The 14,507-nt window shown below is 35.0% G+C and overlaps 2 protein-coding genes across 5 annotated transcripts; one reads left to right on the top strand and one right to left on the bottom strand.

Moving 5' to 3' along the window:
- The first annotated feature begins 1,274 nt into the window (after nucleotides 1–1,274).
- Nucleotides 1,275–6,458, top strand: LOC105632545 (hypothetical protein). Of its 4 annotated transcripts, none has more exons than XR_016319483.1 (6): nucleotides 1,275–1,497; nucleotides 1,890–2,060; nucleotides 2,729–2,962; nucleotides 4,213–4,315; nucleotides 5,251–5,370; nucleotides 6,198–6,458. XR_016319483.1 is itself a non-coding variant. In XM_012214946.4 (6 exons), the coding sequence occupies exons 1-6, from the start codon at nucleotides 1,321–1,323 to the stop codon at nucleotides 6,249–6,251; spliced, it is 846 nt and encodes a 281-aa protein (XP_012070336.1). In that variant the 5' UTR covers nucleotides 1,276–1,320; the 3' UTR covers nucleotides 6,252–6,458. The 4 variants fall into 4 exon arrangements, 2 of the variants coding, with proteins under 2 accessions (XP_012070336.1, XP_012070335.1); XR_002284216.3 differs by having other exon boundaries at nucleotides 1,276–1,497; nucleotides 6,192–6,458; XM_012214946.4 differs by having other exon boundaries at nucleotides 1,276–1,497; nucleotides 4,226–4,315.
- Nucleotides 6,459–7,213: 755 nt separating this feature from the next.
- Nucleotides 7,214–13,557, bottom strand: LOC105632544 (cardiomyopathy-associated protein). The gene is made up of 4 exons (XM_012214944.2): nucleotides 13,119–13,557; nucleotides 12,946–13,003; nucleotides 9,281–12,821; nucleotides 7,214–8,691 (listed from the first exon to the last, which is right to left on the bottom strand). Exons 3-4 carry the CDS (start codon nucleotides 12,773–12,775, stop codon nucleotides 7,594–7,596), a joined length of 4,593 nt encoding a protein of 1,530 aa, XP_012070334.1. The 5' UTR covers nucleotides 12,776–12,821; nucleotides 12,946–13,003; nucleotides 13,119–13,557; the 3' UTR covers nucleotides 7,214–7,593.
- Nucleotides 13,558–14,507: the final 950 nt, after the last annotated feature.

The raw sequence follows: 14,507 nt of genomic DNA, 5'->3' as shown, positions 1-14,507 counted from the left end.
TTTTCAAAACGGATGCGTTTTCAAAATAATAGTCATATTTCTATTTTTTAAAATGATCTTTTTATTAATTTTCTTATAATACTATTATAATATAATTTATGCCAATAATTAATATATATAGAATTACTATTTTTTTTATATGGTGGAAGGGATGAAATTATTAAATATTTAGTTAAACATAAATATAAAATAATATAAATTAATTCAAACATATTCTAACATATTATTTTCTATTGAAAAACTCAATCATTAAATTCAAAATTTAATAAAAAATTATTAAATATAGGGGTATATATATATAAATAAAATGACAAATATTATGATTGAACTAATTTAATCGCCCGTTCTTAAAATGAGTGAGTGTGAAAAAAATGGGATTATTTCTTTTAGTACGGAGGGAGACAATATAATTTGGCTAAAAGTTAACATTTCAATTGATTTTAGAAAAAGCTAGTCATTCTCTTGAAGTCCCATCGTTTTTGTCATCAATCATCTATTTGTCCGGAAGTGACCTGCCCAGCAGTTCATTGAGTCCATCTTGAATGAAAATAATAAATGGATCAATTTTTTGATTGAAACAAGTGCTTGGACCACATAATTGACTAAATATGGATAAATAGACTATTTGAATTTAGAGAGAACCTTTTTTTTTTTTTTTAAAAGCAAACCTCAAAACATTGCATTAAGGACTATAAAAAGGTAATAATCAGTTCAAAATAGTCTCAAATTAAAGATAAACAACGACAATCAGCTATTAATCAAGTTATTAACGACAATCAGTAGTCTGGAAACTGAGTTATTATATTTTTATTATATGTCAATTAAGCACCGGTCAAATTGACTTTTTCACTTTTGTAGGACTATTAACAAATAACGACAGTCTCAAATTAAAACTAGGTTAAAAGACTATTGCATAGAAAAAAGATGGATTAGAGTTTCTTTACTTAAATAATAACATGAGATGGATTAGAGTTTCTTTACTTAAATAATAACATTCTCTTTCCTCCAAAACTTTGCCTTCTCAGAGAAAAAAAAAAGGATAAATTTATTTTCTCTCAGGAGTTAGACCATCCACTTCAAAGAAGTTAAACCTTTCGCTACACACAGAGAGGGAAATAAATATAAAACATTAAATGATGGCTATAATTGAAAAGTTTTTAGAACATGCACTATATTTATAAAAATGAAAAAGAATTGTGGTAGAATTACAAAAATGCTAAATCGCAAGTACTGTCATTTCCCTTATCATGCGCACATCGCGTGCTTCATCTAATCTACTAAAAGGGGAATACGGCAGAACAGTACAAGAGTATAAGAAAAATGGAGGAGGACTCGCTTTACTTGCAACTGCAAAAGCTATCGGCGATAAATTCAGAGGAAGAGCTCGATAACTTACTCACAACGTTATGGAAATCCAGAAAAACAGGTCTCCGTTCGCCGGAAAAGTCTCACATTCAGTCTCTTCTCAATCTTTCTTCCCTCTCCGAAGTCGATCCTGTAAACATCTTTCCTTTGTTTTCAGTTTTAATCACTGAATTTCACCATTGTGTCTTTGAATTGCATTTACATACAATACTTTAATGGAAATAACTGAACCAAAGGAAAAATTCAACTCTGTCTCTGAGGTTTCTCTATTATGCATTTTGTAATCTAAAGCAGATATCAATTTCTCATTAAGCAAAGTAAGAAAAATAAGAGCTGTGAGGGCTTGATATGGAGATATCACATTCATAGGCTTAATAGACAAAACACAACAAAGTTCAGGGCTCCGGGGTGTTTGTTTTTCCCTTAATTTAATGATTTATATGTTTTTTTTTTTTTTTTTTTTTTTTTGGTTAAAATCATTGCTTCTCACGAATGATGTAAACAAAAAAATTTTCTGACGATAGGTTTTGGCATGCCTTCGTTCGCTTATCAGAAAAAGTGTCCATGAGAACTTCACCAGTGATGATCTACTGAAGCTGTTTCCTCCTGACCTCTCACTTGATCTGCAAAGCATTCTTATATTGTTACTTCAGAAATATCAGAATCAATGGAAGGAGGAATTATCAAAAGAACAGGTATATTTGGGCTGGGCATGAATGATGGGGTGTGGTTAAATTTACATATCCATTGCTGGGATGCTGTTGTTGAACAAGGTTATCGAGCATAACTAGAAGATAGTAACTAACTATAATTGTTGAATTAAAAACTTTGGCATGTTACTCCATCGCATTGTGTTTTTGCACATTGATTTTATAGTTTGAAGGATGTTGGCTTAGCTAATATTGACAGGGGATTGAAGTTATGCCTCAATCGGGTAGAAGGAATATATGATATTGGACCCTTATTAAGTACTCATCTCGGAAGCTAAATATTTTAGTCCGTGAGAATGGGCTAAACTTTTGTAATTAGCTTTATTCTCACATAATGTCAATTGAAATCCTGGATCAGGAGGGAATCAAAGAGAAGATTTGCATCGACTACGAAAATTCTCTCTCCTTTTTGTTTGAGCTCATTTAGATGACTTGTGATCCTTCAGTTACCAGATGGCTTAAAAAATACACATCACAGAGTTCATTAAGAAAGGAGTCTTCTTAAGTGGCTTGCATGTGTAGTAATATAATTTCTTCTCTCTCATCTGATTATTAGTTCCTAGCTGTTGTTTGGCTCTCTGTGGTTTGTAACTTTTATGTTGCTTGTTCTGCTGGCATTTCATTGAAATTATATTTATATGCATCTTATCCAGCATCCATTACCGAGGACCAGCATCTCCTACCAGGTGAAAACCGGCACACCACCATCTTTTACATCTTTCCTATCTTCTGAGAATTCATTGCCACTTTGGGCTCGTCAAAGTGATCACAGTGGACGTTTTAATCGCGATGATCTCAGGATTTCTACGCCAATCCGTGCTCATACCACTGCCCCACAAATTACAGCTGTTTCTATCCAACAAGAAGTTAACCCTCCTAACAACTTGGTAATAAGAATTAGTTTGTTTCTCTTAGTTAGGCTGTAGAGCAAGTAGGCAGTTGATTTATTCTATTTTTGTACACATTGCTTTTTCAGCTTGTCTACCATTTTAACACTTTGCATTTTCCTTTTTTTATGCTTCTTTTGGGTCTTGATATTTAATACCATGCATACCCCAGTACCCATGGAGACCCTCTGAAGATATCTGGCATTTGTCCCCCTTCAAAAGAGGAGATTATCATCATATTGTATCATACTAATTTCTATTCTACCTTTCCAGAATTCATTTGCTCAGAGTTGGCTTGAGGAATTGGGTATTAGTATTTCTGACTTTTGGAGAGTAGTGATGAACTAATGATAACCAAACTAAAGAGAAGAGGAGAAAGAAAAAGAATCCAGTGCCTGTAGTCTTAAACCCTGGCTGCTGACTTTTTGATTTGACTGGAGGCTGGAGTGGGAAGGGTTACTAAAAACTTCATCTAACCATAAATCTTTTGAAACATTGAGCCTGAATATCTGCATTCCTTTTCCACCTACCTTCAAATGCTTATCTATTCATCTTATACATGATGTCTACACAAGGCAAAATTGAAATGGCTCTAAACTGCACATTTTTACCTTCTCATTATCCCTCCTCCCTGCTTTGTAACACATGAATCACTGAAAATGGCATAAGCAAATTGAATCTCAATGATGGAAAAATCAGTATCCACATTTCTCTTGCTGCTGGGCAACAGAGTAATAGGCGGGTACAATGAGACTCCAGTACATTTAGAAGCATAATACCAATCTACAATAATTCTGTTCTTCTTTCTTTTAAAGATCCTATCCACCCCCCCTCTCCCTCCCCCCCCCCCCCCCCCCAAAAAAAAAAAAAAAAAAAAAAAAAAGAAAAAAAAAATTTGCAGTTGGAATCCCACCTTCTGAGGAAACAGTGATAATGCAATGGCACATATCCATGCTAAGATCTGACCTGAAGCTTATTGGTCTTAGAAGGCTGCCTGGCCAACCTCATCCTGCTATCCTCTCCATCCCCATACCTGTACTCTGTAAAGAAACTCGGGCCAGAGGGAGAGAGCAAGAGATTCATTTGCAAAGAGTGAATTTTAAGTTTCATGTAAAGTCCTCCATTTGTTAGATAATCTATTAAGTTGTGCTGCCTTCTTGCATAAGTTGAAATTTTAAAGTGCACAAGATTGCTTGTTATTTTGCATGTTTTCTGTGAGCTGACTTATTATTTTACATATTTGTTTTGAGTGTGTGTGTGCAGGGTGTTCTACCCCGTCTCAAGTCAATGACATGGACCATGGAGAATCGCAACTCTGCACCAGCAAACAGAGTAGCCATAATCAGTCTCAGGGTATACAAATATTATCATTATTTTGTCTTTTGCAATATCAGTGAACTTAAATTATGGAGTATGCATTTTTATTTTTACAGAATGGAACTTTCTAACTTTTTCAACTCTTATCTGATCATCTTTAGATTATCTGATAATGAGCATGATTGATAGAGTTTGACATCCATGATTAACAGATCAATAAAATCACAAATTACCAAAGATCTTGGTGAAATATTGATTTTTGATTTATTTATTTATTTACTTTTGGTGCTACTAGACATCTTGCTGATAGTGTGAACTTAGCTAGGCTGGAATGCAGGAAAAGAATTTAGGGATTTGAGTTTGTTAGATTGATTCCAGATTAATACTAACCAAATAAGATGTTATTCTTAAATTTCACAATGAAGTTTGAGTGGGAATAGAAGATGTTGGAATTCTTATGAACAAAGTACTTTTATCATAAGAAAAAGTGGTTGAACAAAGTAGCAACTTCCTATTCTCTATTCTATCTGCTTGAAAGTCCTCTGTAGATGGAGATTCGGTGGGTTTAGTCCTGGTTATTCAACATCATTGTTGTTGTACATGTTGCATATGTCTTTGGAGAACCCATTCAGTTTCTAAATCAAAAAACATACACATATTCATGTGGTAGAAGTAAGGAAATCTGTGGTTGTGTTTGCTGTTCCAAATTCAATTTTAAATGCTTATAATTAAGATTTCTGAAAGTAATTGAAATTTTCAGTTTTTCATGCTGCATGCATTGGAATTGCTATATTTGCTATTATCAAGACATTCGATTGAAGTATTTTATCAAGTTCTGGTTTAATATTTTAACAGAATTCCATAAGAAATGCCTTTTTATAGCCCTAATTCTTGTCACTTGCTTATTAGAACTCATCATTTTTCCCAGTTTTTTCTTATTTTAGATTTCATCTCTTATCTTTCATATGCAGCTTCAAGATTTCACCAAGTCTCCTGCAGGAGAAATGGAGGTGAAATTTCAGCTTACTAGAGACACACTTGAAGCTATGTTGAGATCAGTGACCTACATCAGTGAACAACTTTCTAGCACGGTATGGTTATTCTATCTTTCACACGGTCTTGAGGGGGAAAAAAGGAATTCTTTTAATGATGCATCCAATGTAACATGTGGGAGTGCTTGTGTATCCTACATGCCACAATGTTGACAAAATGCTTGAGTTGGATGACTTTTGGTTTTTTTTTTTTTTTTGGTTGAAGAAAAAAGAAAATTATAATGTTAATACTACTAGGGCTCTGTTTGGGATTGAATTTGAAACTACTTTCCAAAACTGCATTTTGATTTTTTTATTTATTTTTTTAAAGCTTTTTAACTGCTTTTGGATAACCATGGTTTTGGAAATCTAAAAAATCTAGCTTTTTTCAAATGCTAAACCTTGAACATTGTAAATGCAGTTTGTCAAAAACAACCTAATCTCAATATCAAATAAACATTTGGGTATAGAGCATTTCCATATAAATATTAGCCCTTGATCAAATTGTCCATTTTCTGTTTTCTTTTTCTTTAACAACAAAAGAAAGAAAAATCTCATGCAGTACTCAAGTTCTCTCTCTCCCCGTACTCCATGAACAACCCTTTATTTTCCACATACATAATACCTCATGGAAACAGAGGACTCTAGAGAAAGTTAAGAGTTGGAGGATCAGTTTAGTCATATTAACACTTTTTTTTTTTTGTTTATTTTTATGGCATCACTAGTGGTTAACATTGATGTTGAATATATAAGCCTTATATAGGGTTTGGTAAAAATATGATTTTGTGTATATACTCTTTTATAAATGCAGCAAATATCGTTGGTTTTTCCTTTACCTCGTTAGAATCTGGATTTGCTTTTATAAATAACATTTTTCTCAGGTTCAGACTTCTCCGGGGCCAGCTCAGAAGAAGCAAAAGCAACAGACCATTTCTGCTTAAAGCATTCAATTTCTTTGAGGGCCAAAAACCTTTACATGCTATAGCCCAAGAAGGATTACACCTTCTGGTTATACTAAAAAAAAGCATTTAATTTCTTACTTTATTTATTACTCAATGTACTGTGCTCATTAGCAGTTTTGGCTGCTTTATCTGATTTGTGTGAATATTATATAGTCAAGTTAGCAATATTGGTTAGAATATAGACAATTAGCAACTCTTTATTTCCAGTAAATTTCTGCAAATAGGAAAGAAAGCCTTTTGTTAGGGCATGCGCTATGTCGCTCTGCTTGCTTCCTCGTTAAATTTTTTCACTGTCGAGTGTCAACGTAATAACTCCTTGACTTAAAATAGGACAGCCCAGTGGTTTTAATTGGTAATATGAACTTTACAGTGGTTAAGTCTCAACTGCAATCAATTGTACGCTTCTTTCAATGTTGCAATTCAAGGAGGCTGGTCCTTTGGGATCTCACAATACGAGGAGACTGGTCCTGTGGTCCTTTGGGATCTCACAACGCTTGTGGAATGTGGGTGTCTGTGAGCATGTCTTATCAAAATTACCATGTTTTGATAAAAGGATGCGTATTATTTCTATCTTATGTGTGTTTTATTAAAAATTAAAAAAAATCTTATTTGTTTTGTTAAATAATAAAAGAACTTGCAATCAATCAATACTAATAATAGTTTTTTCTCAAGAATAATATTCTACAAATGCTTGCTGATGAAAAATGAGAATAAAAAATCTAAAAATCTAAAAAAAAAAAAAAAAATCAAGTGTGGTATATGTCGGTGGTTGGTCTTTGAATCTCTCGCGCACACAGTATTGTAAACAAGCGTATTGAACAATTGATGCTGAAAGGGATTGAAAAGGAGACCTGTACCGGTTAGTCGGTTCAAAAGACACCGACCCAAACAAATTCAGGAACTCAAAAGAAAAATTAAAGATATTAGTGACAGTTCAAAGCTGTGCAAAACAATATACAATCTGTCATTGATCAAATCATTAACTCTACAGAATATAATTTACAATATGCAAAGATTTCAAACTTCTCTCTCAAACTGCTCACTCTTTAAAGCTAGAAGATTTAAAAAAAAAAACTCAAGAAAATCAAACCAAAACTCATTCTTGAAGAGATCAATCAATTGAAGAGGTCAAAAAATAAAAAAATAAAAAACAACTACCCATGGTAAAATCAATATTGAAAAGCCAAACTATGAAATAAAAATTCAAACCTCTAAACTTTTTCCACTTTACTCTCCTCCAAATCTCATTTTCAATTTTAATCACTGGAGCTCGGTTTATGTGTTTTTGTCCTCTCATTGGATTTCTTTTGTACGCTCAATTTCAAATTCCAGATTTTTCATCTACTTCGTGCTTTAGTTCGTGAGAAACCATGGTCTTTTCTGTTGGAGCTGATTCTGACAGCTCTTTAGTATTAAACTCTGGAACTTGCTTCATGGCGATATTATGATGACCTTCCAGAGAGCTTACTTCAAGAATTTGCAGGTCTGAACTGGATGGTTGTTGATCATCTTCCACTTCATTTGCTTCTACTGGCCCTTCCCTTGCACCTGATGGATTTGACATATTTTCCATATTCCATTCGGAGGCCTGCTTCATGGCAATATGAAGATCTCCCAGAGATCTTGCTTCAACAACTGGCAGGTCAAAACTGGATTGGTGAGGATCTGTGGATCCATCCACAGCTAGATGCTGCTCAATTGTGCTTGGAAGGATTACCTCCTCAACATCCACACCTTCATTAATTTGCCTGAAAGCCATATCAATGTCATTAATTGATCTAAGTTCGAGAATTGGGAGTTCCTCAGGAGAACTGCTAGAACCGACTTCGTTAACTTCTTCTGGCCCACCCCTTAAATCATATAGCTTTGACATCTTTTGGATTTTCCCTTCTGAGGCTTGCTTCATCACCACGTGAGTATCTTCCATAGATCTTGCTTCAACAATTTGCAGGTCCAAGTTGGTTTCCCCAAGACCCTTAGATCCATTAGCAACTGGTTGATCCTCAATCATGCTTGGAAGGATGACCTCTTCAACATCTACTTCTTCATGAAGCTGCTTGAAAGCCAGCTCAATATCTGTAACTGATCTAACTTCATCATGAACTGACTCGCCAACCACTTGTTCGACTCTGAAGTCCCCAACTGTGTCCAGTTCTGACAACAATCCTTCATCAATCTCCTTTATTTCATCCTCCTCTTCACTGATATTTTCCTCAGCAACAGAATAAGTATGATGCTCTAAGACATGATTGCTGTCCTCGTATACAATTTTATCGAGAATGTTGTCTTTGAGACCAACTTCATCAATCTTTGACTTGTATTCTAGACTTTCTGGTGGGACTGAGATGGATTCAGGCATATTTACATCTTTGGCAATGTTCACTTCCTCTGCAGATTCTATCAGGGTGACAGATGGTTCCTACGTTGTGTTACAGCATTCACGATCAGCATCCAATTCCAAATATACATAATATGACCAATTTAAAAGTCCTGACTGATGTGGACTCTCATGCCACAAAAATCAATCATATCAAACCTATTAACAGATAACTGAACTCAATCCAGCAAAACTGTAATCCCAACTATTTGATAAATCTACCATAAGATAATATACAATTAACAGTTTGCTCATGTCAAATAAAATTCATGCTGGCTATGGAATTTATATACGCATATATGCGACGCATGCACATGTTGAATAAATTAACTTCACTATTACTACAATGTAAAAGCAAATAGCACTGTCCAACAGCTTGAGAATGTGCTGCTATATGCACCCTGCATGTTTATATTGAAAACCATCTTAAAGAACCATGTTTAAGTACTGAAGTTATCTCTGTCAAGCAACTGGGAATGATAAAATGACTTATGCAACTGCAGAATCAAATGGCACAATATAGCTCATTTAACAATGAGAAGACATCATTAAAGACAACAAAGCTCTTTTCAAACAAGCAGAACAATATGTGGCAACTTTTGACATTAAAGCATAACAAGAAGCATAATACCTTGGACTTGTCATCATCATTACTAGATGACTCAACAACATCTTTATCTGTTGAATAAAGCTGTTTCATGTCTTCATCTTGAAGCAGAACAGCACCAATCATTGCATTGGAACTTGATGAATGCACTTGATATTGGTTAAATTGGAGAGTTTCTTCCTTCCTTAACAAACGCTCCTCCACATGCTTAATCTCTGAAGAAGATACTTCAAGATGAGCCTCTAAAACTTGCTCAGCCACCACTGCAGGCTGTCTTTCCTCCCTTGTGGACAAGTTTGAATCATTAGAAGGCATGTTCTCAAAGCTTGGATGTGCAGAATCTAAATTTTCACGCATATCTGGGGAACCATTGACATGGATCTCTGCATCAAAACTTGATGAGGGGACTTGATCAAGCTGAAGAATGCCTTCTGTACTCACCGCATGCTCATCAACTACAGCAGAAAGATGTTCTTTCTCCAATGCATGCAAAATATTCTCTTCAGAAGCCACCTGATTAGTAGAAGAGGGAGAATCCAACTTCCCAATTAGATCTTGCTGCAGCCCAACTGCAATAGAACTTGCTGAGTGCAGTTGATCCAGTTCATGATCAGATCTTTCTTCCAAGTATGCTACACTGTCCTTTATGGATCCATTGGTTGATGAAGATGGAGGTGAATCAACTGCGTCATGCTCAACCACCAACTCCGGTTTGATAAACCCATTTTTGAGATTTTGATAATCAAAAGTTAGATCATCCCCTGACATCCCAACCTTCGTACTATCATAGTCAACCTCTGTAACTTCCCTTGATCTTGATTCTTTTTCATCTAGCGAATGTTCTTGTAAGGAGGCTTCATGCACATCTTTGTGACCAGAAGCAACTTTCCCCATGCTCTCAGTATGAATTTCAGATTCCTTGCCAGCAAATTCAGCCACTGCTCGAGGTGACTCCAGTTCTGATGTCTCTCCTTGTGTATCAGAAGAGATGGACAATAATGATAAGAGCTTCTCAGCTGCTTGAGGGCTTGAATCATAAACAGGCTCCTTATGTTGATCATCATCCACCACGCCACTTGTTAAATGAAAATCTGAATCGACCGAAGTTTGCATCGGAATGCTGGATTCTCTAATATGATTGTCTGTCGGCTCAACAACAAGATTCCTTTGTTGATCATTATCTACCACCTCACTTAGGATATGTGAATCTGAACTTAGAGACACTTGCCTAGGAATGCTAGAATCTACAGCATAATTGCCAGTTGGCTCCATACATCTAGCGTCATCCTCCATGCCACTTGTAAAATGATAACTGGCATTAATTGTAGTTGGCATCACAATGCCAGATTCTGCAGTACCATTGTCTCTTAGCTCCACAACAGGCTCCTCTTGTTGATTTTCATCTGCCACCTCACTCTTAAAATGAAAATCTGAACCAAGTGAAGTTTGGGTTGGAATGTGAGATTCCTCAATCTGACCATTTCTTGGCTCCGGATCAATTGATGCATTTTTCACATTAGATATTTTTTCATCTACTTCTAATAATGATGATAGGCTTGATCCACTACTATACTCCTCTTCAACAGGTTCCATTCGCAAAAGAATTTCACTTGTATTGAGTTCCACAGGAATTCCCAATGTCGACAAACTTGAATCTAATTCGGGGCGAATTTCTACATTCCCAAGTATAATTTCATCCCCATTATGATGAACATCTCTCTTCTCAATGTCCACAGAATCAACATCTTCAGATGAAAGGCTTCCACGTTCAACCAGAACAGAAACATGGTCCAAAGTGGAGATCATTTCTGTTTCTTCATTGAGCTTCTTGTCCTCCTCTTCAACAGCTGAATTTACTGATTCAGAATCAGGAACTGAGCTCAACTTTGACTCACTAGCTTCACTTAATTGCCGTTGGAATGATCGGTAGCTTGTTTCCTCAGTAGCATATCTTTCAGGAACAAAATAAGGCTTCCAACGAACATCTAGCCTATCTTGCTTGGGAACACCCAAAACCGATGGTCCCACACTGAAACTTTCATGTCTTCGAAAGAATGGTTCCCTATGCTGAAATGCTGAAAACTCTTGCTGAAAGCTATCACCTTTAAGATCAGGTTTTTCCTCATTTGGATCATAGGGAAGATCAAATGGGTTACGTCTTGGCAACAATACTGATGGAGCGGACCCCGGAACATTATCATAAGAATCATAAGGAAGATCAAAGGGGTTGCGTCTTGTTGTCAAAATAGGTGGAACATTAATGGGAAGATCAGTGGCATCCAAATCTATAAGATTCTTCTCAGTCACTGATCTCAAATTTCTACGAGCTCTTCTCCTAGCAATAAGACTCTCCAGACGTAGATTTCTTTCAAGCTCTGAAGTCCCCAAATCCATAAGATTCTTTTGGTCATCCTCTGTCCATTTGATTGCAGATTTACTCTCATCCTCTTTACCTCCCTGTGCTTCTTCTTCCTCTTCCTCATTGTCATTGTCATCACCATCTTCTTCTCTATCTGCATGGTTTTCGATATCATCATCTGACTCAGCATTCCCATCCTTACTCTTATGAGACTGCTCATGCAAAAGTGGGGTCTCCTCATTTAAAAGTGGATGGAGCTCATCAAGCATTGGAATGATGTCTGCCATTGAAGCATCTGGAGAGGAACTTTCTGCCCCATCAGACCCATAATCGGAAACCTCCTCATCCTCTTCTTCCTCCTCTTCATCATCATCATTTGCCCGTTTCCAAGATGAAAGCTCAGAATCCAAGTGATCACCCTTCTCAGTTTCACTAAACTCTCCAGCAGAGTTATCATCTTCCTCTTGAAGGCTCTCTTTTTCGAGATTTTGAACCAGAGAATAATGACTATCGAAAGCCTCTCCATTACTCAAGACCCCTTTAATCCCTTGCTTTTCCTTTTCTTGAAATTCCCTCTTCTTGTCCAAGTCCAAATCATTAATCTGTTTCTCCACTGCTTCAATCACTTGCTTCTCAAAGTTAATCTCCCGGGAACTCTCATTGATAAGTGGCATATAATCACCTAAACTACCATCTCCCTCAATCTTACTAACTCTAATCTTCTCCCAATTCTCTCCTTCAATGGCTTCCTCAACTGTATCCTTTCTCTTTCCTACAAAACTCTCTACAAAAAAGTTCTCATCTTTATCAACAACAACAGTGGCATCCCCAATAACATCAACTTTCAAAGAGGAAATCTCATGGGTAACCTCTTCTTCTTCGTCGTCTTCTTCTTCTTTTTCTTTCTCTTTTTCAACTTCAGGTATATTCAGTTCCCCAAAACTCAATAAAGTACCAAGCAAAACAGCAGTACAAACCAAAACAGGGGAAGCCGAAACTAAAAGGGAAAACAAAAAAGGAAATGATCTGTACAGAAATATCAAAAAGCAAACCATCCCCACAATAAATGGATGTTTACGAACTGATTTATAAGATGCCGTAATTGAAATGACCAAAAATCTACTGATTTGAACTCTAATTCTCATTGCATCAAGACCCATTCTCTCTCTTTGTCTCTGTTTTCAATCCCAGTCTGTTTTTGTTTTTCTAAACAGAAAAGAAAAGAAATCAGAAATAGCCAACAAGCACTAGATCCATGAAATACAGTGACACAAAAAGATGAGGAAAAGTTAAAAGAGTAAGAGAAATTATAGTGTAAGCAAAAACCCACCTCAGAACTCCAATCAAAAGAAAAAACAGAGCAACCCGACGATGATCGAATTCAATACCTGAAACCCAAGAAATCAAAAAATGAGTGATGGGTTATGATTAGAGCTCAAAACTGAGATAAAATTCTGCAAATTCAAAGTAATCCAATTATGATCAACTTCATAATAATGATACCTGAGAGACAGAAATTCAATTAAGGAAAAAAAATGAGGAGAAACTGGTTGAAGTCTGGAAATTTTCAAGGAACAGAAAAATGAGAAAGAAAATAATGGATTAACAGATTGAAACAGAGATCAAAGTGTTTAAAAGAGGATTCAAAAGAGAAGGAAACGGAATCCTTTGCTTTTGCCCCTCTTTTCTTTCTTTAGCTAACTTTTTAAAGAAAAACCAAAAAAAAAAAAGATTTTTTGTGCTCAGCAACAACAGGAAACAACTATACAGAGCTTTCTCTCTCAGTGTTTTTGGTATAAAATTGTGTCATGGACAGGGAAGAAGAAAATGGGGCGGTACAAAAAGAAGAGAAAGAGAATAGATTGAATGAGAAAGGCAATGGAGAAAAAATGTTTGATTGCATTCTTTTTAATTTTTTTTTCTTCCTTTCGTTTTATTTTAATTATTTTTAGTGATCACTTCGTCTGTTATAAAAGAACTGTCTTTTTTTGTTTAGAGTACTGTCTTCTCTTTTTTTAAGAATACTGTTTTGTGCACTCCCAACTATGATAAGTTTATACTCCTTTATTACATGCCATTGGATTATTGACTCCACTGACTGATGAGGTAGATTTAGGAACCGTTTTGCAATATAAACCGTTAGTTGGTAGATATTATTTAAATAGAATTTTAGAGAGAAATGTTTGATACAAATATTAATTTAGAGTAATTTTAAAAAAATAATTATTATTGTTAAATCTTAAATTCTGTAAATATTACATTAAAAGTCATTTTAATGCTGTAAATATGATTAATAGAGGTAATTTTTTTAATTGTATATATAAAACGCTAAACGGTGTTCCATGAAATGTTAGGTCACTTATATTTACCATGTAACAATAATTAATTTAACTTTTTAATTTTTTTTACATTATAAAATAGCTGTTTTTACCAAATAAGGCCTTTTTTTTTTTTCTTTTATGAATAAGAGATTATTGTTATATAGGTCTTAAGGATGGAAATCAATTGTAAGAAAACATCTAACGAGGTTTGTTATGCATTGTAATCTTGTTCCAAATTTAGTAATATTGTTTTATCTTAACCATTCAATTTATTTAGCATCAGTTGCATAATGTGATAATGCTAAAATAACTTAAATTTTCTTTATTGTGCTATTTTTGTTGTTCATTAATTATTTGCTTTGTTCATTACACTAGCAAAAATTAAACAATTTTGTTCAATTTGATAATTAATATTTAGAATTCTAATTAAAGAGCAATTAGTATCTATGAACCCTTAAATTATGAACATTGCCAAATTGATTTAAACAGTTTGTGAGAATGATGATTGCTTCCATGAGTAAAGGGATTTTATTCCATTCCCTTGCTTTCCAAGTTGGCTGTTGGGACCTTT

This window comes from Jatropha curcas, chromosome 2 (genome assembly GCF_041381405.1).
Source record: "Jatropha curcas cultivar XTBG-Jc1 chromosome 2, XTBG_Jcur_1.0, whole genome shotgun sequence".
Taxonomy (NCBI): Eukaryota; Viridiplantae; Streptophyta; class Magnoliopsida; order Malpighiales; family Euphorbiaceae; genus Jatropha; species Jatropha curcas.
This window is presented reverse-complemented; position numbering and strand designations above follow the sequence as displayed.